General features: G+C 39.3%; 2 protein-coding genes across 15 annotated transcripts in view; one reads left to right on the plus strand and one right to left on the minus strand.

The window, feature by feature from the left end:
- ATG3 (autophagy related 3) overlaps positions 1-6,921 on the minus strand; it is a 45,435-nt gene extending 38,514 nt beyond the window's left edge. Inside the window, exons 1-2 of the mRNA XM_055258999.2 lie at positions 6,458-6,921; positions 3,458-3,499 (exon numbers count right to left, since the gene is read on the minus strand). Of these exons, the coding sequence (XP_055114974.1) occupies positions 3,458-3,499; positions 6,458-6,529 (114 nt within the window). The 5' untranslated portion in view covers positions 6,530-6,921. The remainder of the gene's footprint in view (positions 1-3,457; positions 3,500-6,457) is intronic.
- Positions 6,276-23,386, plus strand: part of SLC35A5 (solute carrier family 35 member A5) — a 50,652-nt gene continuing 33,541 nt past the window's right edge. For 9 of the 14 annotated variants that reach the window (XR_010118453.1, XR_010118455.1, XR_010118454.1 and 6 more), the window contains exons 1-5: positions 7,371-7,511; positions 8,398-8,546; positions 14,264-14,362; positions 15,961-16,091; positions 18,982-19,049. Coding sequence is in view for 11 of the 14 variants with exons in the window: in XM_063630039.1 (XP_063486109.1) it covers positions 8,417-8,546; positions 14,264-14,362; positions 15,961-16,091; positions 18,982-19,049 (428 nt within the window). In the remaining 3 variants the exon portion in view is untranslated. Of the gene's footprint in view, positions 6,824-7,034; positions 7,275-7,370; positions 7,512-8,397; positions 8,547-8,922; positions 9,010-14,263; positions 14,363-15,960; positions 16,092-18,981; positions 19,050-23,386 lie in introns of those variants that run through there. The other 5 variants (XM_063630044.1, XM_063630038.1, XM_055258994.2 and 2 more) reach the window with 5 other exon arrangements.

The raw sequence follows: 23,386 nt of genomic DNA on the forward strand, positions 1-23,386 counted from the left end.
TGCTGTGTCCCAACTCAAGCAGGATGCACATTGTCAGGCCTCTGAGCCCCAGCTAAGCCATCACATACCCTGTGACCTGCACGTATACATCCAGATGGCCTGAAGCAACTTAAGATCCACAAAAGAAGTGAAAATAGCCTTAACTGATGACATTCCACCATTGTGATTTGTTTCTGCCCCACCCTAACTGATTAGTGTACTTTGTAATCTCCCCCACCCTTAAGAAGCTTCTTTGTAATTCTCCCCACCCTTGAGAATGTATTTGTGGGATCCACCCCCTGCCGGCAAAACACTGCTCCTAACTCCACTGCCTATCCCAAAATCTATAAGAACTAATGATAATCTCACCATCCTTTGCTCTCTTTCCGGACTCAGCCCACCTGCACCTAGGTGAAGTAAACAGCCTTGTTGCTTACACAAAGCCTGTTTGGTGGTCTCCACACAGACGCGCGTGACACACATATACTTGCCAAATTACTTCTATTTTGCAATAGCTCTAGCTTAAAATCTTGTATTGTTCATGGGTTTATTACACAGCAAAAAATTACAAAATATTTAATCTCTAATACCTTTCTGAGAAAGTACGTGTATATAAAGTACTCTAGTTTAATTTGAGCGTATAATTATATCAAATAACAATTCTAAGAATAACCTCTTTTAAGATGAAACATTAACAAGACATAGCAACTGGATTCCTGACAGAAACTTTGTTTCTGTTCTTTTACTTCAAATAACCTTATGATTTAAACAGTGTAAGTAAAGACAAAAACCAAAATAAAAACAAGTCTCTTCCCCAAATTTTGAGCACTTGAGGTCATTGCAACCAGATGCTACATTTAGCTCTGTGGTTATCAGGAACTACTTTATTACCATTAAAAGTAATAATTTAACTAAATGAAAGCAAAATAATTACAAATAAAAAATTCTTTCACTGTATTGCCTTGAAGTAACAAGACTAACATTTTATCTCATAGTCCCTATAGCAGCTTCTATTTAAAATCAAGAACACTAGGAGGCAAGAAAAACGAAAACAAAACAAAACAAAAAAAACAGACTTGCACTGATAATGAATACATGCGTACATCTGCCCTCATTAGCAATGGCCATCATGACTTGCTTCATGTGTTCAAATGATACAAGATTCAAATTTCTAAATGATCGATATTGCAAATGTTCTCTTGTGATCTTTATTATCAGTATATAATACTCCAACAAGAATCAATATTTACATCTTGGTGGGCAATTCCATTCCTCAAGCTAACCTCAATTAATAGTATTCTACTTAATCAAGTCATACATACATCCAACATTAGTTTTTTTCTTTTTTTTTTTGACAATACGGTATCAGATACTAGCTGCCCCTCTTTTTAAGCACAATACTGCCACACCTCTGAATGAAAACAAAAAGCTGATGTCTGGCAGAAACTCAGAAACAGTAAGAGGAAACAAATGAACAAATCAACTCAGTATATAATATTTACATAAAGCAAATGATGCCTTCCCATTTCCTCCTCCAGGCTCATTCTACTCTAACTCAATCCTGTAATTGTGCTCTATCCCAACCCTGCATTATGTGCTAGACACCCAGCTGGGCTAATTTGGCCTTGAGTTTTTTTAGAGAGGAAAATTCATAAATTGATTGATGTTGCAATTAAATGTAACAGTTATTTATTCTAGGATGAATTCTTGTTTTGAAACTGCTTGATTCTATCCAATGACCACAGACTTGGATCTCTAACTGCAACTATCTATTCAATGATTAGTCATCTTCACAGAGGAAATAAAACCAGAGTCCAAGAATAACAGCATACTTCGATCTCCGCTCTTCATTTCAGATAAAGAGCCATGTTCAAATTACACCTCTGTTTGGCAAGAATGTTAATGATATCCTTAAAATCAAAACTTAGTTTTACTTGGCATTTGAGGTAATAAAACCTAAGGCGGAATAGGATCTTTACATAATGTCTAGCCCACAACCATTATTTTATAGATGAGGAAACATGAAGCAGGGGTAGCTTAACTGATTTCCTCATTAGGAGAAATTACAGAAATAGGTCTAGAAGGCAGGTCTCCTAGGTTATTTCCACACTACCATGTGTTTTCACCAAAAATAAAAGACAATTTTAGACAAAAGATCAGTTACGCAAACCATTCTTTTTTTTTTTGTCAGACGGAGTCTCGCTCTGTTGCCCAGGCTGGAGAGCAGTGGCGCCATCTGGGCTCACTGCAAGCTCCGCCTCCCGGGTTCACCCATTCTCCTTCCTCAGCCTCCCGAGTAGCTGAGACTACAGGCGCCCACCATCACGCCTGGCTAATTTTTTGTATTTTTAGTAGAGATGGGGTTTCGCCCTGTTAGCCTCATGATCTGCCCGCCTCGGCCTCCTGAAGTGTTGGGATTACAGGCGTGAGCCACCGCGCCCGGCCCGCAAACCATTCTTAAAACTCACAGGGGGCCGGGCGCGGTGGCTCACGCCTGTAATCCCAGCACTTCGGGAGGCCGAGGCGGGCGGATTACGAGGTCAAGAGATCGAGACCATTCTGGCCAGCATGGTGAAACCCGGTCTCTACTAAAAGTACAAAACCTAGCTGGGCATGGTGGCGCTCGCCTGTAGACCCAGCTACTCGGGAGGCCGAGGCAAGAGAATTGCTTGAACCTGGGAGGCAGAGGCTGCAGTGAGCCAAGATCGTGCCACAACAGAGTGAGACTCTGTCTCAAAAACACTCACAAAGATTTGGAACTAGACAAATTCAATCACAACTGCAAATTGAAAGATCAGTTAATTCTCTACCTTGGACCTTAACAGCAGCAGCCTCATCATACAACAAGGCTTAAAACGTTTGTTTCAAAACAGCGAATAAAGTTCTATTGCCAAAAAGTGGTGTTTTCATTGGCAGAAAAAAAAAAAAAATTCAAGCTTAAATAAATTGTCTTTTATTAAGAACAACATAAGTCTGATAAAACCATAATTTCCATAAAATTGGAGCCTGAAAAGGTTTTTATCCCAGTATTTATTTCTCCAGGGACAACAAAATAGAATTCTTAAGAGAAAACAATATCTAAGTAGTCAGCAAAGTTTTTCCAATGAAAAGCATGAAAACTCACATTTGATGTAAACAGAACCAAGACACCACAAACACTACGAGCTTACTGCACAGCTCAATATAACACCAATACAAGTGAAGGATGAGTGACATAGGACTCATTTCGATCCCTTCTTTCACCCTCATTTCTAAATAAAGAGGAACTACAGAGAAATATGAGAAGTGGCAAACTGATGGGGAAGTTACATCTTTTCTTCTATGGGAAGTAGAAATTCCCATAAATCACAAAGTCATAAAACCTAATTTTACTCAAATCAAAATTAAAGTTCAAGACGTTTTCCTATGAAGCAGAAAAGCCACCTAGTTTAGTTATTATTGTAAAATAAAAAGGCTTCAGTATATCTTCAGCACTCACCTCTTCTGGGGTAATTACACCTGTTTCCTTAAACTTTGATTCCTAAAAAAAGCAGAAAGAAAAACAGTATTATATCATGTTTCACCATCAATTAAATATATTTTGGGGGCAATTATTTGCCTGGTGCCCTTCTAGGCAACAGAGCACACACACACACAAAAATTTATCTATCTAATCTATAATCTATCTAATCTACCTATCTACCTATCTCACTGGTATCTATATCTATCTGTTTCACTCACTGGCAATGACCACAGGAATATACAAGTCTAATGTAGGAAACAGGTATGAAAATAATTATAATACTATCGGATCAGTGCTATAATAGAGTAAAGCTCTATGTAGAAACATTCTTTTTTTTTAAGATGGAGTTTTGCTCCTGTTGCCCAGGAGTGCAATGGCGCCATCTCGGCTCACAGCAACCTCCGCCTCCCGGGTTCAAGCGATTCTCTTGCCTCAGCCTCCCCAGTAGCTGGGATTACAGGCATGCGCCACCACAGCCAGCTAATTTTTGTGTTTTTAGTAGAGATGGGGTTTCTCCATGTTGGTCAGGCTGGTCTCAAACTCCCGACCTCAGGAGATCCGCCCGCCTCGGCCTCCCAAAGTGCTGGGATTACAGGCGTGAGCCACCGTGCCCAGCCAAGCTCTATGTAGAAACATTCTAAGATTTAAATAAAAATACAGCCTTCCAGTGATTCTGTGAAATGAACAAATATCTTAATTTTACAGCACAGCAAAAATGTCTTAAAGATGTTTAGACATCTTACAATTCAGCCAGTCTTATTTAAACTGAATAATGTTAGAAACCAAATCTAGAAATTATTTAGCATTTTCCCCTAATTCTCATCTCCACCAAGATACTGACACACTATTCTCTAAATTTTTCTAAACTTAAAGTTATATGTAAGATTTTCTGGTACAGTCTACAAAAATTAAAACACTCATTTATAAACATTATTCATTCAACAGATGTTTACTATGTGCCACACTATTTGAGGCAGTGGGAATATTTAGGGGTGAATAACATAAATACAAATTTATTCTTGCCCTCATAAGGAGTTTCAACTCCAGTTGAGGAAGAAAAGCCAAATGGTAATGAATAACATACCATAAAGAAAAATGAAGCTGAGAGCAATCTGTGGGGTGGCTGGGGAGAAATGGCCATTTAAAATAGAATGGTGAGAGAACAAAGACTTCACTGAATAATGACTTAAAAATCTTAAGGAAAGGAACATGCCATAAGGCTGTCAAGTGGGAAGCGCCTTTCAGATAGAGGGAAGAGCACATGCAAAATCCTGAACCAATAGTGTGCTTAAAGGAATAATAAAGAGATCAGGTTAGCTAAAGCAAGAGCAGTCAGGGGATGGAGTAGATGAGATTGGGGCCTCTACCAATTAAGCAGAACCTGAGAGATGATTGTAAGAACTTCAGTGCTTACTGCATGTACATAATCCAAACAAAACATGATTTTTCTTAATTTTCACTTGCTAGGAGAAGGCTATTACTTATTTCCTGAGGATTTTGTTTTTTCTGCGTGCCCTCCCTTATCTAGCAGGAAACTGTAAGGAATCTCTGTAAACAACAGTTTGCACAGGAGTATCAAGGAGACGGTCATTCATTCTTTCCTTTTAACTAAAGACATATACCATACATAGTGACATGCTAACAGTTCCTCTTTTCAGTTTGGCGAGCAAGTATGATGGACTCCTGAAAACATAATTCTACGTCATACATTCTTTATTTGAAAATTATTTTCCAATCTTAGTTTAATTGAATAATCTTAAAATGACTTTCACAGTAAACAAATGTAAGCAAAGCGTTGAAATTCTCATTTTTTTTTTTTTTTTTGGTATTTTTTAGTAGAGACGGGATTTCGCCAAGTTGGCCAGGCTGGTCTTGAACTCCTGACCTCAAGTGATCCACCACGCCTGGCCTGAAATTCTCATTTATAATCTCTGGTTTATTTCTTACTTGGCCAATAAGTTACTCTTTTAAAAGGAGTTTTACAAAAACGTATTTAAAAAAGTATAGACCTAGTTACTTCCCTTTGTCATGGAAAGGGAGCAAAGCAAAACTCTCCACTATTCTTAGCATATTAGGGTATTTCACCCCCACACTGAGATTGGTACATTCTAACTCAAAGCTTAAAAACAACTAGAAAAAAACCAAAAACTAAGCAAGAGCTTCCCATTAATTTACTATTCTTGCTCACTTTTCAGAAAGCAAAAATGAAGTTACAACAAAACACTTACTCCAAAAGAGTTACAAAAGAAAAGCTTGAAGGCAGTTGTAGAAATTTACCTTTGAAAAAAAAAAAAAATCAGTCACTACTGTAACAACTAATGTGTCACAATTTTTTACTTTAAAAATGCTGTACTGTTGCCAATATCTTTTTAAAAATTATACAGCCAGGAGGGTCAAACCGTGCCTTGTTATCACTAATAACCAGCTACGGCTATCTGAAAAGCTTGGGAAAAAGGTTTTGCTCGTTAGATGGGTTCAAGGTTACTGCATGAGATAATGTTGCCAATTTCACCTCGTTCCTCTGAAATCTAAACGAGTTGGGATCCCAGTCACAACTTCCCCACTACAGCGGACTTTCTATGAAACTTAAAGTGACACATGTCAAACACTAAATTCATTTTTTAAAGAGAAGAAAATCCTTGCTTAAAAAGGCTAAAAGAAGTCCAGTGTTTGGATTTAACGTTCTCAATCTACTCAGCCGCCGAACACCCTTCCAACCCGACCGCGCAGAGTTATGACGGGGGAAGGCAGGAACACGCACAGAGCGTCGCTCCAAGTTTACCCCTGAGGAGTCAGAAAGCCCCAACGAACAGCCGGTTAAGACTACGGGTGGGGGCTGCACGTTTCCCTGTGTCCCGAGCCCTACCGCCTTCCTACACCTTGCCCCGCCGGAGAAGGCGGGGACTCCTGCGGCGCCAGGTCCCTGAAGAGTCGAGCATGTGCCTGACAGCCCCTGGCAACCCCGGCCTGGCTTACCTTGAGGACCGGGGTCAGGTACTCAGCCACTTCCAGTGCCTTTCCCTTCACAGTATTAATCACATTCTGCATCCTGGGGCCGGAGTAGCGGCCGGCCCCGCGACAGGATGGAAAGTGCAGCCGGGTTAGGGGCCGGGGAGTCAGAAAATGTCCTCGCTGCCACCGACTCGCATCAGCACCCGGCTGGCGGCACCCGAGGGGACGGGACGCGACGCGACGGGACGGGCGGGACGAGGGGGCGGGGCGGCGAGCACCGCGCGCGAAGACGGGGTGCGCGATCCTCGCGCCCCAGGCACCCAGCGACGGACCAGACCCAGCTGTCACCCAGCCGCGAAGGAGGGCAGCGGGGCCGAGGGGAAACCTGAGGTGAGAAGCGGCCGCACACGCACCCCTCGCCCTCTCGGGAGCTGTCTTTCCTCGCTTTGCTTCACTCGCGCCCCTTCCGGCTTCCCCTTCCTTCTCACTCTCTTGCCGTAGCTGCGCCGCCACCGGAGCCTCACGTGACACTGGACTCTCCCGGCACGTGACGTGAGAAAGGCCGGGCTGGGGCGAGATAAGCCGGTTCTTCCCTCCTTCCGGAAGCGTAACACTGAACGCGCCTGCGCAATGGGTGTCGGGTCTGCTTTTTCCCAGTCCGGACGTAATCGTGGTTTTTGTTCTGCAATAGGCGGCTTAGAGGGAGAGGCTCTTTCGCCTATACCTACTGTAGCTTCTCCACGTATGGACCCTAAAGGCTACTGCTGCTACTACGGGGCCAGACAGTTACTGTCTCAGCTCTAGGATGTGCGTTCTTCCACTACAAGCTCTTCTGACGGAGGTAACCGCGCCCCGCGGGCAAGGAATTGCGCCTGCGTCTGAGGGGAGGGTGCGCCAGTGAAGAGCCCTACTGCGCATGTGTGACTAGAGGGGCATTCCCTGACTGTGAAGGGAAACCTGGCCGCGTCCTGTCGGGGATTCGTTGTATTGGTCTGCTGTAGGCGTGCGGCCAAGCGGGCTGTCAGTCAGTATTTGCATTTCTCCCCATTCCCCACAGGCTCTATGCGCTATTCCTACGGTACGCTGGGAGGCTTTGGGCAAGTTACTTACCCAACCTGGGGTTTAGTGTCCTCAGCCTATCAAAAGAGGGCCTTAGACTCATTGATTTCTACTATCTCCTCCATTTCAAACACTAGTTCAGTAAAACTACAGCAGTGTTTCAGATATTTCCATTTTGGTCGTTACTGTAATGAAGTCTGTCTTAATAAGCTTTTTCCTCCGAGGGAAAAGAGGAAGAAAATACAATTAATGAAAGTCTCATCTTACAACAAAATTATTTACTAATAAGAGTAAAAGCTAGGCCGGGTGCGGTGACTCACGCCTGTAATCCCAGCACTTTGGGAGGCAGAGGCGGGCAGATCACGAGGTCAGGAGTTGGAGACCAGCCTGGCTAACATAGTGAAACCCCGTCTCTACTAAAAATAACAACAATTAGCCGGGCGTGGTGGCGGGCGCTTGTAGCCCCAGCTATTCCGGAGGCTGACGCAGGAGAATCGCTTGAGTCCGGTAGGTAGAGGTGGCAGTGAGCCAAGACCACGCCGTTGCACTCCAGCCTGGGCGACAGAGCGAGACTCCGTCTCAAAATACATAAATAAATAAAATTTAAAAATAAAAGCTAAAATTGCTTTGAAGAATTCTTTTCTGCTGTTGCAAAGTGTCATTTGCTCACCTGCTACCTTTGTCAGCAGGTCTAATCTGGTTCTACCTTTTCTGTCTCTAGAGTACTCCCTCTTACCAGATTTTCACTTTCCTTTTCTCATAGTTTCTTCTGTACGCCTCAGCTTTCTTGGTGCTGATATAGTCATAGCCAAACATTTTATAAAATTCCTTTTCTGTCCTCACAATGGTATTTGCGTTTAGGGTCTGCCAACAAGGTTGTTCATGAAAGTATTTTTCTCTTTAAGGCAATTAAAAAACAGTGGAATGGAAAAACAGTGCTGTAGTCATCCTGTAATATGCTCCTTGTCAACAATGTATACATTCCTGCTAGGTGCCATATTCATTGCTTTAAGCTCAAGTCGCATCTTACTAGTGAAGTATTCTGCCAATGAAGGTAAGTTAAGACTTGGTATATGTATGGAGCACTTCCATCTAATCACACATCTCTCTCTTGTCTTTGGTTTTCTTATATATAACATGGAGATAATAATGCCTTTTGCTTCATGTAAGACTTGGTATATATATGGAGCACTTCCATCTAATCACACATCTCTCTCTTGTCTTTGGTTTTCTTATATATAACATGGAAATAGTAATGCCTTTTGCTTCATGTGAGTGATAAAGCATATTTAAATTTGATTATTTAACCTTGCATTCCTCAACAAGAAAAAGTGTTTGATATTGGACAAAATCTAAGTCAGTAAAATACAAAAATCAAACCCTTTGGTGAAGAACCAGTCATAACATTTGACTGTTACTTCAATCAACAGGTGTTTCTGGACCTACAGCAAAATGTGTAATTGCACCTTATTTTGAAGTAGAAGGATATATTTGTTTGGTCACTTGGCATTTGTGAGGTACTTACTATTGTAATTATTGTATCAATGGTAAAGTGTCAGCATTATATTGTGCAGTCATATTGTATCAACCGTATAAATTATAAGCTTTGATAAGTATGTATTTAAGAAATCTATTTTTTTTATGTAAGGATTTAAGCAAACACTTTAATTCCACAAAACTGTATTGAGTACTTCTTACTAGTTATTGAGTGAAGGGGTGGGTTACCCCTCCACACCTGTGTGTGTTTCTCGTTAGGTGGAATGAAAGACTTGGAAAGGAAAGAGACACAAAGTATAGAGAAAGAAAAAAGGGGGCCCAGGGGACTGGCGTTCAGCATACAGAGGATCCCCGCCTGCCTCTGAGTTCCCTTAGTATTTATTGATCATTATTGGGTGTTCCTGGGAGAGTGGGATGTGGCAGGATCATAGGATAATAGTGGAGAGAGTGTCAGCAGGTAAACACGTGAACAAAGGTCTCTGCATCATAAACAAGGTAAAGAATTAAGTGCTGTGCTTTAGATATGTATACACATAAACATCTCAATGCCTTAAAGAGCAGTATTGCTGCCAGCCTGTCCCACCTGCAGCCCTAAGGCAGCTTTCCCCATCTCAGTAGATGGAACATACAATCAGGTTTTACACTGAGGCATTCCATTGCCCAGGGACGAGCAGGAGACAGATGCCTTCCTCTTGTCTCAACTGCAAAGAGGCGCTCCTTCCTCTTTTACTAATCCTCCTCAGCACAGACCCTTTACGGGTGTCGGGCTGGGGGTCGGTCAGGTCTTTCCCTTCCCACGAGGCCATATTTCAGACTATCACATGGAGAGAAACCTTGGACAATATCTGGCTTTCCTAGGCAGAGGTCCCTGCGGCCTTCCACAGTGTTTTGTGTCCCTGGGTACTTGAGATTAGGGAGTGGTGATGACTCTTAATGAGCATGCTGCCTTCAAGCATTTGTTTAACAAAGCACATCTTGCACAGCCCTTAATCCGTTTAACCCTGAGTTGACACAGCACATGTTTCAGGGAGCAAGGTTACAGATTATAGAACAAAATGGCATCTCCTATGTCTACTTCTTTCTACACAGACACAGTAACAATCTGATCTCTCTTTTCCCCACAATTGAGAATACATACAATCTTGACATGACCTTTAATGGTCTGCTACTTGGAGAGTCAGATGTGTACCTAAGTCTCTACTGCAGTTAACATTTACCTGCCAGGCTAAGTATTAGCAGCAGGTTCAAAGTGCATAAGATATAGAGCTTGTCCTCAAGACTTAGTTTATTAGGAGAGACATAAATGTAAACACATCATGAAAATCCATTATAATAACTGCAATAATATATCCTGAAGATGCAGAGATTGTCTAGAGGATAAAGTTATATATTCTGTTTGGTAGGGGATGATGTGGAGTTCAAATGGATCAGAGAACACCTTGCTGATTAGGAGACAGTTGTTCCACTAGAAGTCAAGGTGAACAAGGGTATTCAAAACAGAGGCAACAGCCTGTAAAAGGGAACAGAGGCATAAAAAAGCAGGATATGTTGTGAGAACATGTAGTTTGAAATTACCAAGCAAAAAGTTTAAGGACTCGTAGCCAGGCACGGTGGCTCATGCTGTAATCCCAGCACTTTGGGAGGCCAAGGCGGGCGGATCACTTGAGGTCAGGAATTTGAGACCAGGCTGGCCAACATGGTGAAACCCCATCTCTACTAGAAATACAAAAAATTAGCTGGGTGTGTTGGTGTGTGCCTGTAATCCCAGCTACGAGGGAGACTGAAGCAGGAGAATGAACCCGGGAGGCAGAGACTGCAGTGAGCCGAGATCATGCCACTGCACTCCAGCCTGGGCAACAGAGCAAAACTGTCTCAAAAAGAAAAAAGAAAAAAAAAGTTTAAAGACTCAGAAGAAAGAGAAGGAGTGGTTGGCTGGAGAGAGGTTGGTAAGTCTCAGACTGTTAAGGACTTCATTTTCCATGGTAAGGAGCTGGGACTTTAGTCTCTAGGCCAGTCTGAGGGATAAGGGATACTTGAAGGATTATAAATAGGAGGGTAAAATGAGGGACTGTTACGGTAGCTGGATGGCAGTGGAAAAGACAGGAAGCTTAATAGCCAGTTAAGGGGTTATTGCAAATTAAAGCCATAGGTGATGAAGACTAACTTAGTGTTTTGGAAGTAGTAAGATAGAGAAGGAGTATTCAGAACATAGAAAAGACAGGATTTGGAGAATGTATTGAATATGAAAATTAAAAGAGATAACGTATAGCTCCAAGGTTTCTGGTTTGAATGCTGAGTGGATTGATGCTGTTCTTAGCTGAGATGGAGACTATTAGGAGGAAGAGTAGATTGGGCAGAGTTTGAAAAGATTGTAGTTGAAGTCAGGAGCTATATCCTTACTGCAGTTTTCTGCAGTATCTGGCATATCATGCACATGAGGGAAATGCCAATTACATGAATAAATAGGAGGTAGGTTTTCATTTGAGTATTTATGGTGGGCAATAAGTTAAATGTTCTAGAATATAGATTTGGGGACATTAATGTTAAATTGATATTTAAAACTTAAGGAACAGAGAGAGGACTCATGCAGAATGAGAAAATAAAGAGGGCCAAACTCCAAGGAATGCCAGCATTTAAGTGGCATGCGGACACTCAGAAAAGCATTAAGGAGATCTCGTTAGCGAGATGGGATAACTAAATGCACATGACTCATAGAAAGGAAAGAAAGTTTGAAGACTGAGAAAGAATTGCAACATCATGATAAGCTAAAGACTAAAGGATACCCTTTAGAATTAAGAATGAGAAGACGTTTGATAATCTCAGAGAGGTGTTAGTTTCAGAAATCAGATTACTTGGAGATAAGACCTGAATGGAAAGTGAGTAAAGGGCAGATAAAGAATGTTGATACTGTTTCAGGGAGAGATGGAGAAGGTATGGTAGCTAGAGGGAGCAGTATTTTATATTTTGTTTTTCAGATGGGAGAGTTTTGAGCATGTTTGTAGGCCAAGGGCAGTAAGCCAATTAGTAGAGAGGAAGATAAAAAAGATACGCTGGGGCGGGTGTGGTGGCTCACGCCTATAATCCCAGCACTTTGGGAGGCCGAGGCAGGTGTATCACAGGGTCAGGAGATCGAGACCATCCTGGCTAATACAGTGAAACCCCATCTCTACTAAAAATACAAAAGATTAGCCAGGCATGGTGGTGGGTGCCTGTAGTCCCACCTACTCAGGAGGCTGAGGCAGGAGAATGACGTGAACCTGGGAGGCGGAGCGTGCAGTGAGCTGAGATCACGCCATTGCACTCCAGCCTGGGCAACAGAGCAGGACTCCATCTCAAAAAAAAAAAAAAAAAGATACACTAAAGCCAAAGGAAATGGAACCAAGGAAATGGAACCAATCTGAGGAGAAGGGAAGATTTCTTTGTTTTGTTTTGAGTCGGAGTCTCGCTCTGTCTGGAGTGCACTGGCGCTATCTCGGCTCACTGCAACCTCCACCTCCCAGGTTCAAGCATTCTCTTGCCTCAGCCTCCCGAGTAGCTGAGATTACAGGCATGTGCCACCATGCTCAGCTATTTTTTTTGTATTTTTAGTAGAGACGTGGTTTCACCATGTTGGCCAGGCTGGTCTCAAACTCCTGACCTCAAGAGATCCACCTGCCTTGGCCTTCCAAAGCGCTGGGATTACAGGCATGAGCCACTGCACCCAGCCAGAAGGGAGGGTTTTAAAGGGGAGATTGGATGAATAGTGGGGCCTTAGCCCCTTCCTCTGGGGCTGAAGGGAATCCAGTGAATGCCATGTAGAAAGATATGTTAGTGTGGGCAGGAGATGTGTGGAGGGAAGTCACATAACATGTTGTCATATGGTCTGGGATCGGCCATGAAAGGACTGCAAGAAAACCACTGAAAAGCAAGAACAAGCTAAAGAACAGTGACAAGGGTTTGAAAGTTGTAATCCAAAGTCCCCCCTTCTTATGTGCACATGTTGGCTTATGTGTATCATGATGGATCATGAGAAGTATCATTGGAGGATAACAGAGTATGAGTTAAGTCTAGCATTTAACTGAGAAAAGGGAGATGTTTTGACTATGCTTTGAATGATGGGGTAAGTTGAACAGGCAGATATTTAAATTCAGGTGAACATTTATTAAGTGCCTACTAAGTGCCAGGTATATGAACCTGACAAACGTGGTCCATTTCTTGTAAGGATCTTCCATTCCATTTCACTTCACACACTTCCAATGAGACAAGTAGTGCCATAGAGGTTTAGAGGTAGTGCTATAAGAATAGAGATGAATAAAGAATTGATTCTGATTAGTTTGAGAAGGTCAAGAGAAACCACAGGAGAGAGGAAGAAAGTGTTCTGGATAGGCAGTGTCCACTTGGCTTTTTTTCCCATACATTTGGCCAATTTTGGTTTAATGTGACTGAGAGAAGCAAGCAAATATCTTCAAAAGTGGGGAAAATGCATTCCTGAAAATAGTACCCAATAAAGTTTATGTTTATCCTTGGCAAAATTGTAAAGCGAGTTGTTTGTAAGCATTTAGAAGAGACGAGTAACAGTTAAGATGAAGTCATACCACCAAACCTCACTCCTAATTCTATTGATTTGCAATTTAGGATGTAGCTTTCCAGCTCATCAGTGGGTTTGGATGTGTCCAAGTATTTCCTCTCAGCCCTAAAGGTAGCAGAGCCCTAGGCCAGTTGCCTTTTGCCTCAGATAGTTTCCTTCTTTACCTCAGTGTACCATTTATCCCAGAGTGCCAAACAAATATTAATGTTTTCTGTGTGTACCATGATATAAAACAGATTGGAAAACTCTTAAGGGCATGTCATAGACAGAGTGTACCTCAATTTTAGCAAGGCAAAGAAGTCACAAGAAGAATTAGGAGCTGAGTAATAATTCAGCAGGTCAGTTCATAACTGTTTGATGAGTCGGTGTTGATTGATGGTCAATTTAGCAGGCAGTCTCTAATGCCATGCCACAGAGCTTTCTTTGCTTAGTCCTAGCCTCCTCAATGTATTTATTAGCAACTTGGTTGAAGACATGAGAGGCTGTTTAACAAATTCAAGGATAATGAAAAGCCGAATGGGATAGGGATAGCTAATACATTAGGTGAATTGATTAAAAAACCCAAAGGAGCAAAGGCAACTGGAAGAAACTTAATATAACCAGTAGTAAAACCAGCTTTTAAGTTTTAAAACAATTATAAGTTATACTGTATATAAACATACATAGAATAAAATACATAGTTAAAAAACATTTCTGTTACATTTCAGAAAACAAGTATGATTATCTTCCAACTACTGTGAATGTGTGCTCAGAACTGGTGAAGCTAGTTTTCTGTGTGCTTGTGTCATTCTGTGTTATAAAGAAAGGTAAGTCTTGAAATGGTACTATATACTTGTTAATCACAGGACCAAAAAATGGTAGAACTGGAAGAAATTTTATATCATTTAGCTTAGTCCATTAAATTTTTTTTTTTTTTTTTTTTTTTTTTTTTTTTTTTTTTTTTTTTTTTTTTTGAGACGGAGTCTTGCTCTGTCACCCAGGCTGGAGTGCAGTGGCGCAATCTCGGCTCACTGCAAGCTCCGCCTCCCGGGTTCACGCCATTCTCCTGCCTCAGCCTCTCTGAGTAGCTGGGACTACAGGCGCCCGCCACCACGCCCGGCTAATTTTTTTGTATTTTTAGTAGAGACGGGGTTTCACCGTGGTCTCGATCTCCTGACCTCGTGATCCACCCGCCTCAGCCTCCCAAAGTGCTGGGATTACAGGCGTGAGCCACCGAGCCCGGCTAGTCCATTAAATTTTATATGAGGAAGCTAAGATACAAACATAAGTATGTTTTAGAGGTGGAGAAACAAGCTCAAAGAGAAAGTGTTATGCAGAGCTGCATAGGAAGGGGAAGAACTGGGACACCAACTCATGTTTCCTAATGCCCTTCCTATTACTCTGTCTTGTTACTTGTTCTGTGATAGTTTCATGCAGTGTTAGTTTTTATTCAAATTAAAGATTTGCTAAATCATGTGCTGTCTAACTTGAGATGTATCATATTTCAAAATAGTTCCCATTTCCTACAGGGAAGGTAGCATAGTGCACAGGCATCAAAGAGACTGTTGTGGGGCAGATTATTTTCTCTGAGCTCCAGTTTTCTGAGCTATCACATAGGGATACTAACTCCTTTCTCAAATGTAAAGTATGTAGCCTTCCATGGAATGTATATGCTCTTTATATTAATTCTTCACCTTAGTTCCCCAATTATTGCGCCTCCGCTCCCTCTGCCTCTTTCATATACCTTCACACATGAGGTAAACATAAACTTTAGAGCATTAAAGTGTTTGCCCAGCAAGATGTCTTTTCATACTCCAGGGTTTCAAACTTTGCAGTTTCTCATTAGTGACTACTTTTCTTAGTCTCATAAAACTCATGCATTATTTGCAGGGCCTTAAACTGCCTTTGTTTTCTTTTTGTTTTACATTCTCTCTGCTACAGTGCCTAAGTTTTTAGAAACCTAGAGATGGAATAATAACTGACTAGAATTACTAAAAGTTAACTTTCTCTAGTTCCATATATATAAATTTCGATTTAGTATCCCCGTTTCCTGATTTGCCCTGGGGGACAAAAATTCCTGTATGAAAGCTTGATTTTTTTTTTTTAACTTATTCTAACTTGTTGATCTCCCTCTTGGCCTTATGCTCTTACAGTAGTAAGAGAAACCACATATGTATTCTGAGTTGCCTTAAGTAATACTTCTATTATCTCAAATTAACGGGAATTAGGATAACCAGTAGTCCTAAGGTTGTTGCTGGTTGTCAGTGATGAAACTGGTGGGTTGAAGAGAGACACTAATGAAATGGAGGCACATTTATAAAGCTCCCTTTAAAGAATTGTATCAGTAATCAAGTGCAGTGTAATTTCTCTAAAAATGTGGGCATTCTCATCAAGGTCATTTATTTACACTGTATTTCTTTCTAAGATCATCAAAGTAGAAATTTGAAATATGCTTCCTGGAAGGAATTCTCTAATTTCATGAAGTGGTCCATTCCTGCCTTTCTTTATTTCCTGGATAACTTGATTGTCTTCTATGTCCTGTCCTATCTTCAACCAGTAAGTAAATATGAAAAAGAAAATATCATTGAAAAGATATGGAGAAATAAATCCCAGAATTTTTTATCATTTTGGTTGGCATTGTTAGTTTCTCATTGTCCTCACTGGCCTTGCTTAGATTTCCCCAGAATTATCTGAGTACTGAATTATCAATATGCATGCCAGATTCTCTTAAATGGTCAAGATTACTGTATTAAACTGGGCTGACTACCATGGGGGAGTTGCTCCCTAGACCAAGAAATCTGAAGCCACCTCTTTTTATGTAACCCTAATTAGTATGCCTATTTTCTAAGACGTCTTGTGGCCACTAACCTCTAATATTAATCTCAGCATCCAGGACCTTATCCAAGAAAACTTCCCTGATTAACTCACAAAGTTACACACTCAATGTACCTTTCTTACACCTGTTTTAATGTAGTTTATATGAATTTTATTTGTATGGTTTTCTTTTCTGTTAGTCCTATCATTTAACCAACAAGTTCTTCAAGGGTAGGGATCATGTCCTCCCAACTAGAAATGCCATCTATAACTGATAATGCTGGAAACACTTCTCATCTTTCTTGGCATCCTTTGTGTCAGTTTAGAAAGCCATTAGTAATCCGAACTGGAGTTTGGTTTTCCGCTTTCACCTATTACTCAGTTTGGGTCACAATAGGTCACATGTATATTTCCCTTTAATATTTTATAAAACGAAGGTTTCTATTGCCTTTATTGCCAAAATGTGTTTTAAATTTCTTTAAAAAGTAAATTCAGGCATTTGATTATAAATAGGATTTCTATTGCTACCAGTCTTCTCTGTGAAGTTTCTTAAATATAAGCAAATCAGTTTTAGAGTGGGATGGAAAAGAGGGCTCAAGATAGAACTGTATTAGCCTGTTCTCACACTGCTAATAAATACATACCCAAGACTGGGTAATTTATAAAGGAAAGAGGTTTAATAGACTCACAGTTCCACAAGGCTGGGGAGGCCTCACAATCATGGCCGAAGGCAAAAGAGAAGCAAAGTCATGTCTTACATGGCAGCAGACAAGAGAGCTTGTGCTGGGGAACTCTCATTTATAAAACTGTCAGATCTCATGAGACTTACTCACTACCAGGAGAACAGTATGGGGGAAAACCTCCACCATGATTCAATTATCTCCACCTGGCCCGGCCCTTGACCTGTGGGGATTACAATTCAAGGTGAGATTTGGGTGGGACACAGCCAAACCCTATCAAGAATGATAGTAGAAAACAGGTGTTTGACTTTCCATAATTTAGAAGCTGTGTAACTAGGCAGGCCCAGCTGCTTTAAGTTTCAGTTACCCCCTCTATAAAATAAATAATAATAATAATAATATACTAGTTCAAAGGCAGGGAACTGGGCCAGTTGATCAGCTGAAGTTTTCTTCGGCTCTGTAATGCATGTTGCTAATAAGTGTCCAGTCCATCTAGAATCTGTTCTCTCCTAAATTCTTCCGTTTTTGAGAATTGCTGCCGCCAACAAAATTATGCAAATTCAATACATTTGATTGTATTTTATCACAGATTCACTCTAAATTTGTGTCTCTTTTCTGTGTCCCCCAGTACCAAAGCAAAATGGCATCTTCCTTATTTTTCTTCTAGCTTATTGCTTTGCCCTTCCTTCCTGATTGTGAACAACCATGTATCTTACAGAATAAAACACATGCATACTCTGTGTATTGCTGTGCCTGAGCCTATTGAAGGAATTAAATAGAGATGCATGGAACGTTTGGGCCAAAGAGCTCTGTTGTTTTATTTATTTTATCCTCTTGCATGGAAGGAGTTTTCAGAATTTTCAGAATTCATCAAGCCAGTCAGGCTGCATGGTTAGGCACTTTTGCATTGCCCTTAATGTGATTGATCAAGGCCACTATTTCTACACTTCGCAGCCACTTTCCTCTTCTCCTCTTACTCATCTCCTAACTAGGGGTTCACAGGCATTTGCCTACAGAGAAGTACACTGAGAAAACCTTAAAATGGTGGTTCCCATAAGAATTTAATAGAAAAACAACAATGTTATATTCTCGGAATCGTTGCCATTTTTAATTGAGTTTTATCTTTAATTTAGCTGCATATTAGCCATGTTTGTTTTAATTAGTGGGTATATATGACTGTTAGTATCTTTTGGGGTTTAATCACCTTAAAGTGATAGCAAGCAGGAAGGCAGGGTGAAGTACATCCTAAGATTTGCATTAAAAAATTATTACTGTTGTCAGATCTAATTATGGGCAGCAATGATGGAATTTCATGCTTTCTGAGCATAATGTATACATGTTCAGATTAATACTCTCATGTGTGAAATAGGACTGAATTCGTAAAAACAAATGGTTTTAAAATCTGGCTGATACATTTCTAAGTGTTTAGAACAACTTGAATCAGTGTGCAGGGCTGTCAAGTATGAGTTTGGTATTGAGTTACTGCAGTTCAACCAGGAAAATTGATACAATTCCTAGAATGGTAAAGATGCTTAAAAAAATCTATACTTCAATTTTCTTACTATATTAATGAGCCATACAATACCTACATTCTATGTGACCATAGAAACAGTGTTAAAAATCCATAAGGCGCTTTGAGAACTTTGAAAAGTGGGCTTCATAAGCATAGCAACTGTCATTTCTAGACCTAAACCTTTAGAATTTATAAGTAATTTCAGATCTGTATATAAAGATTATTTACACATGCAATGCCTGGACAATAATTTGATCATATCTACATAAATTTGACAAGCGACAAAACTGGAATTTAATCCTTAGTTGAAATTGCTACCTTAATAACCCCTCTGTTTTTTGACCAAAAAGCTTTTTTTGTCAGGTGAACTGCCAAGCTAGGACATTTCTGAGGTCAGTACTTTGTCTGGACTGTAACTGTATCTTCTCTTTCTTTCTAGGCCATGGCTGTTATCTTCTCAAATTTTAGCATTATAACAACAGCTCTTCTATTCAGGATAGTGCTGAAGTAAGTAACTTGCTGTGAAAACATATATCATACTTTAAAATAACATAGCCCGGTTTCAAATGATATACCCAGAACACTGAGCCCTCAGAATCCCAAAGCCAGGATTTTGTTCCTAATTGGCTTTGTGTACTGGGCACGTTTAAGCCATGTAGAAAGTAGCTCCAGTGCTAGTCCATCTAAATCCTCTGTGATCAGATGAATGAAAATGTCTTGAGCATCTTAAAAATGAGATAATTGACTGTGTTATAGTTAGTATTTTCATATTTAGTGCCAGATTTTCAACAAAGAATTAATGAGCTTTTTATGCAAAATCTTTCTGCAGTAATAGGGAAGCAAATGGTTCCTAAGATTGTTAATATATTTGTAATTTGGAGTTTGGAGATGATAGATAATGGCCAATTTTTTATTAAACTATTTGAGATGAGGATGTGATTTAAGCACTAATTAGCAGAGGGTGTATGTGAAGAATCTAGTCAAAATTACAGTTAAGAAGAGTAGGTTTTTAAACTTTTAAAAATGTTATCACCAGTTTTTACTATCTCCAAGAGGACCATTGAATAGTATAAACATTTTTAAGTAAATTAAGCTCCCTTCAAAGCAAAAGCCAGAGTGTCCTAAGGCAGGAAGATGGTACAGGATCTGGATACTTAACTTCAGTTTAATTTCTTATTTAATGATAATGTTTAAAAAATAAAATTAATTTCTTATTAAATTTGTTGTTTTTTTAAATTTTACATTCTTTTTGATTTATTGATTCTCAGTGTGCTGTGTGATAGTATGTTCTTTCATAATTTGTGTATATGAAAGGGTGACTGGCTTGGTACAAAGATTTAATTTGTTGAGTCCATGATATACTTAATATATAAATTATATAAGATTCCTGATATATTTTCTTTTACCCTAAGGAAACATTTAATTTGATAGTTAATGTGAGAGATAAGGAAAAAGTGAACAATACGTTTAGCCCAGTTTAATGTTAGAGTACATCGAAGTTTGTTCTGTGTATCTGTTTGTCAATTTATTTGTGAACTGTGAAAATAATTCTTTAACTAAAAAAATGATATTCCAAAAACATTTTGAAGTCTTTGAAATCAGTTTGAATCTCACTTTGTAGTATAAAAAGTTGACTTTTGAGAAAATGTCTGCAAGCAATAATATTTGTATATTGATTCCTGTGATAGATTAGTGATGCACTTCTGTGAAGATAAATAAAATGGTTCCAAGACCATTTCCATATTCCAAGATGATAAAAGGATCACTGTTTAATAAGGGAGGACAGGTCTCAAAAACATGTCTTTTTAAAGTGTCATTTACTTTAAATGAGTACAGATGGTATTATACTGAAATTGTATAATATAAAAATATTACATCAAAATTACATCAATTTAAAACTGAATTTACTAAAGACTAAAAGTATGTATTGCCTGACTTGAAATTGGCCAGTAGCTTTAGTCCTATCGTATAGTAAGTATTCCTTGTTAAATTTTTAAGCATTTAACTATTTGTATTAAGAAAGTTCATTCTAAGTTTAAATCTAAATCTATTTATACTATACATGTTAAATATTTGCTTTTAATACTAATTATAATATTGATTACATTTTGCTAATTTTAATAATAACTAACACTGGTATGAATTAAAGTTCAAAAAAATTTCTACATACTTTCTTATTTTCAGAGGAATAATACTGATTCTTAGACATATATTTGCTTTGTTGTTGACATCTCTCTGTTTTGCGTCCTTGGAAAATAACATGCTAATAATCTAATATTGTCTTTTATGAGAATGCCTTTTAAGTATTTTATTACTTTTTTTTTTTTTTTTTTTTTAAGACAGAGTCTTACTCTGTCACCCAGGCTGGAGTGCAGTGGCACCGTCTTGGCTCATTGCAACCTCCTTTTCCCATCTTCAAGCAATTCTTGTGCCTCAGCCTCCCAAGTAGCTGGGACTACAGGTGCACACCACCACGCCCAGCTAATTTTTGTATTTTTAGTAGAGACAGAGTTTCACCATTTTGGCCAGGCTGGTCTCAAAACTCCTGACCTCAGGTGATCCGCCCACCTTGGCCTCCCAAGGTGCTGGGATTACAGATGTGAGCCACTACGCCTGGCCTTATTACATTTTTTAACTCTTTTTTTCTAATTGTGGTGAAAAAAAAATTTACCATCTTAACAATTTTTTGGGTGGGGGGCGGGGGGGTATGGAGTCTTGCTCTGTCGCCAGGCTGGAGTGCAGGGTCGCAATCTCAGCTCACTGCAACCTCCGCCTCTTGGGTTCAAGCAATTCCCCTGCCTCAGCCTCCGAAGTAGCTGGTATTACAGGCACGTGCCACCACGCCTGGCTAATTTTTTGTATTTTAATAGAGACAGGGTTTCACCATGTTGGCCAAGATGGTCTCGATCTCCTGAACTTGTGATCCACCTGCCTCGGCCTCTCAAAGTGTTGGGATTACAGGCGTGAGCCACCGTGTCCAGCCCGTCTTAACAATTTTTAAGCGTACACTTTAGTAGTGTTAAGTATATTCATGTTGTTTTGAAGTAGATGTTGAACTCTTTCACCTTACAAATTTGAAACTCTAAGTCCATTAAACAACTCTCCTTTCCCCGCCTCACCCTAACCCCTGATAACTACCATTTCACTCTCTGTTTCTATGAATTTGACTACTTTAGATTCCTCGTATGAATAGAATCATACAGTATTCGTCTTTTTGTGACTGGCTTATTTCACTTAGCTTAGCATATTGTCTTCACGGTTCATCCATGTAGCATGTGGCAGGATTTCCTTCCAATTTTTAAAGCTGATGTATATGCTTTTACTACATTTTGAAGTCAACTTTGTTCTGTTTTGATCTTTTTGGAGTTGGTGGAGTGCATTGTTTTTCCCTATTTAATTTACTCTTTGTGAATCATTTGATGGTCTTTTTGCCCTTTGCGATTAAATTTTGACCTAGAAGTAGCAGCTTAATAGTTCTATCACATATTCTTTGTCACTTTTCATTTAGAATATTAAATCTGTTGTCTTATACTTGATTGTAGCAGAACTATCAAATACCTTTCCCATACAGGTAAAGAATACAAGGCTACAAAATAAAATAAAATAATTAAAAAAAATTTTTTTAAAGGAAAAAAGATAAAATAATTTTTAAAAATTCTTAAAAAGAATATAAGGCTACAAAAGCAGGCAAAAGTAAGTCTGGTAACTACTGCAGGAATTACTTGGAGGAATTTGAAAGTGGGAGAAAGAAAAATATTATCATCTAAATGTCCTATTGTCTTTTCTAAAAAGAATAAAGTACCTAAAGGCATTCTCATAAAAGACAATATTAGATTATTAGCATGTTATTTTCCAAGGATTCAAACTTTATGTGAATGTATAGATTTGTTCTTTGAAGTATAAGCCACTGGTTCATGGTAGAAACTGGTAGCAGGCATTATGCCTTGTAGCTTGCTTCCCTGGTTTGCTTGTAACCTAAGCAAAGTTGTACAATCTTGTTTGCTTTAGCTTTGGGAAATAATACCAACCTAAACATTGAGATTGGAGGCAAAAGATAACCAAGACCAGCACTTATTTTTACCTAAAAAATGTATATGTTTCTCTGACTTCCTCAAAGAGAAGGTATGGAAAAAAATTATTTAAAAATAAATTTTGAAACACAGTGGATGTCTAGGAAGTAAGGGTAAAGTTTAGTTACTGTCTGAAACAGCAGAAGAACAAAGAAAAGTGCCACTCAGTAGTAGTACAAGCATTTCTCCAGAATCATTCATTCACTTGATAAATTTTCTCTGTGATTTCTCATTATAAATCTGCCCCTTGTCACACTCTTTGTGCTACTAAGAAATGTGTTTTGTACAGTTTCTTGAGAAAACAATTATATGAGTCTTTCCATTTAATTGTCTTCATACCCTGCATTAGTTTACTACCATCAAATACAGAAGTGCTCTTATCTGACACAATTTGAACCTATTGGTTAGTTGCTAGGAAAACTTATAGTGGTGAATCATATACGTAAGTATATATAGAAAATATCTAAACAATTTATTTTAACTTAGAATATGTAAATATACATGTATTCATCATTCTTCTAATGTTGAACTAAAGCCCCTTCTTTGAGTATGTGTTACTGATTGAAGTTCCTTAGCTCACCTATATGTTATTAGAAAACAGCTTTTTATCTTCTGAATGATTTACCTTCACTTAGTCTTCCCAAAGTGTTCAACTTAGTTTTCATAAAAACAGCTTCTTGTCTTTTACTCATAGTTTATCATTTATGTAATCTTTATGTAGTGACAACAGTGAGGTCACCTGGCAAAAACATGTTTAGGAACAGAGATTCTGTG

Source organism: Symphalangus syndactylus, chromosome 21 (assembly GCF_028878055.3).
Source record: "Symphalangus syndactylus isolate Jambi chromosome 21, NHGRI_mSymSyn1-v2.1_pri, whole genome shotgun sequence".
In the NCBI taxonomy this organism is placed as follows: Eukaryota; Metazoa; Chordata; class Mammalia; order Primates; family Hylobatidae; genus Symphalangus; species Symphalangus syndactylus.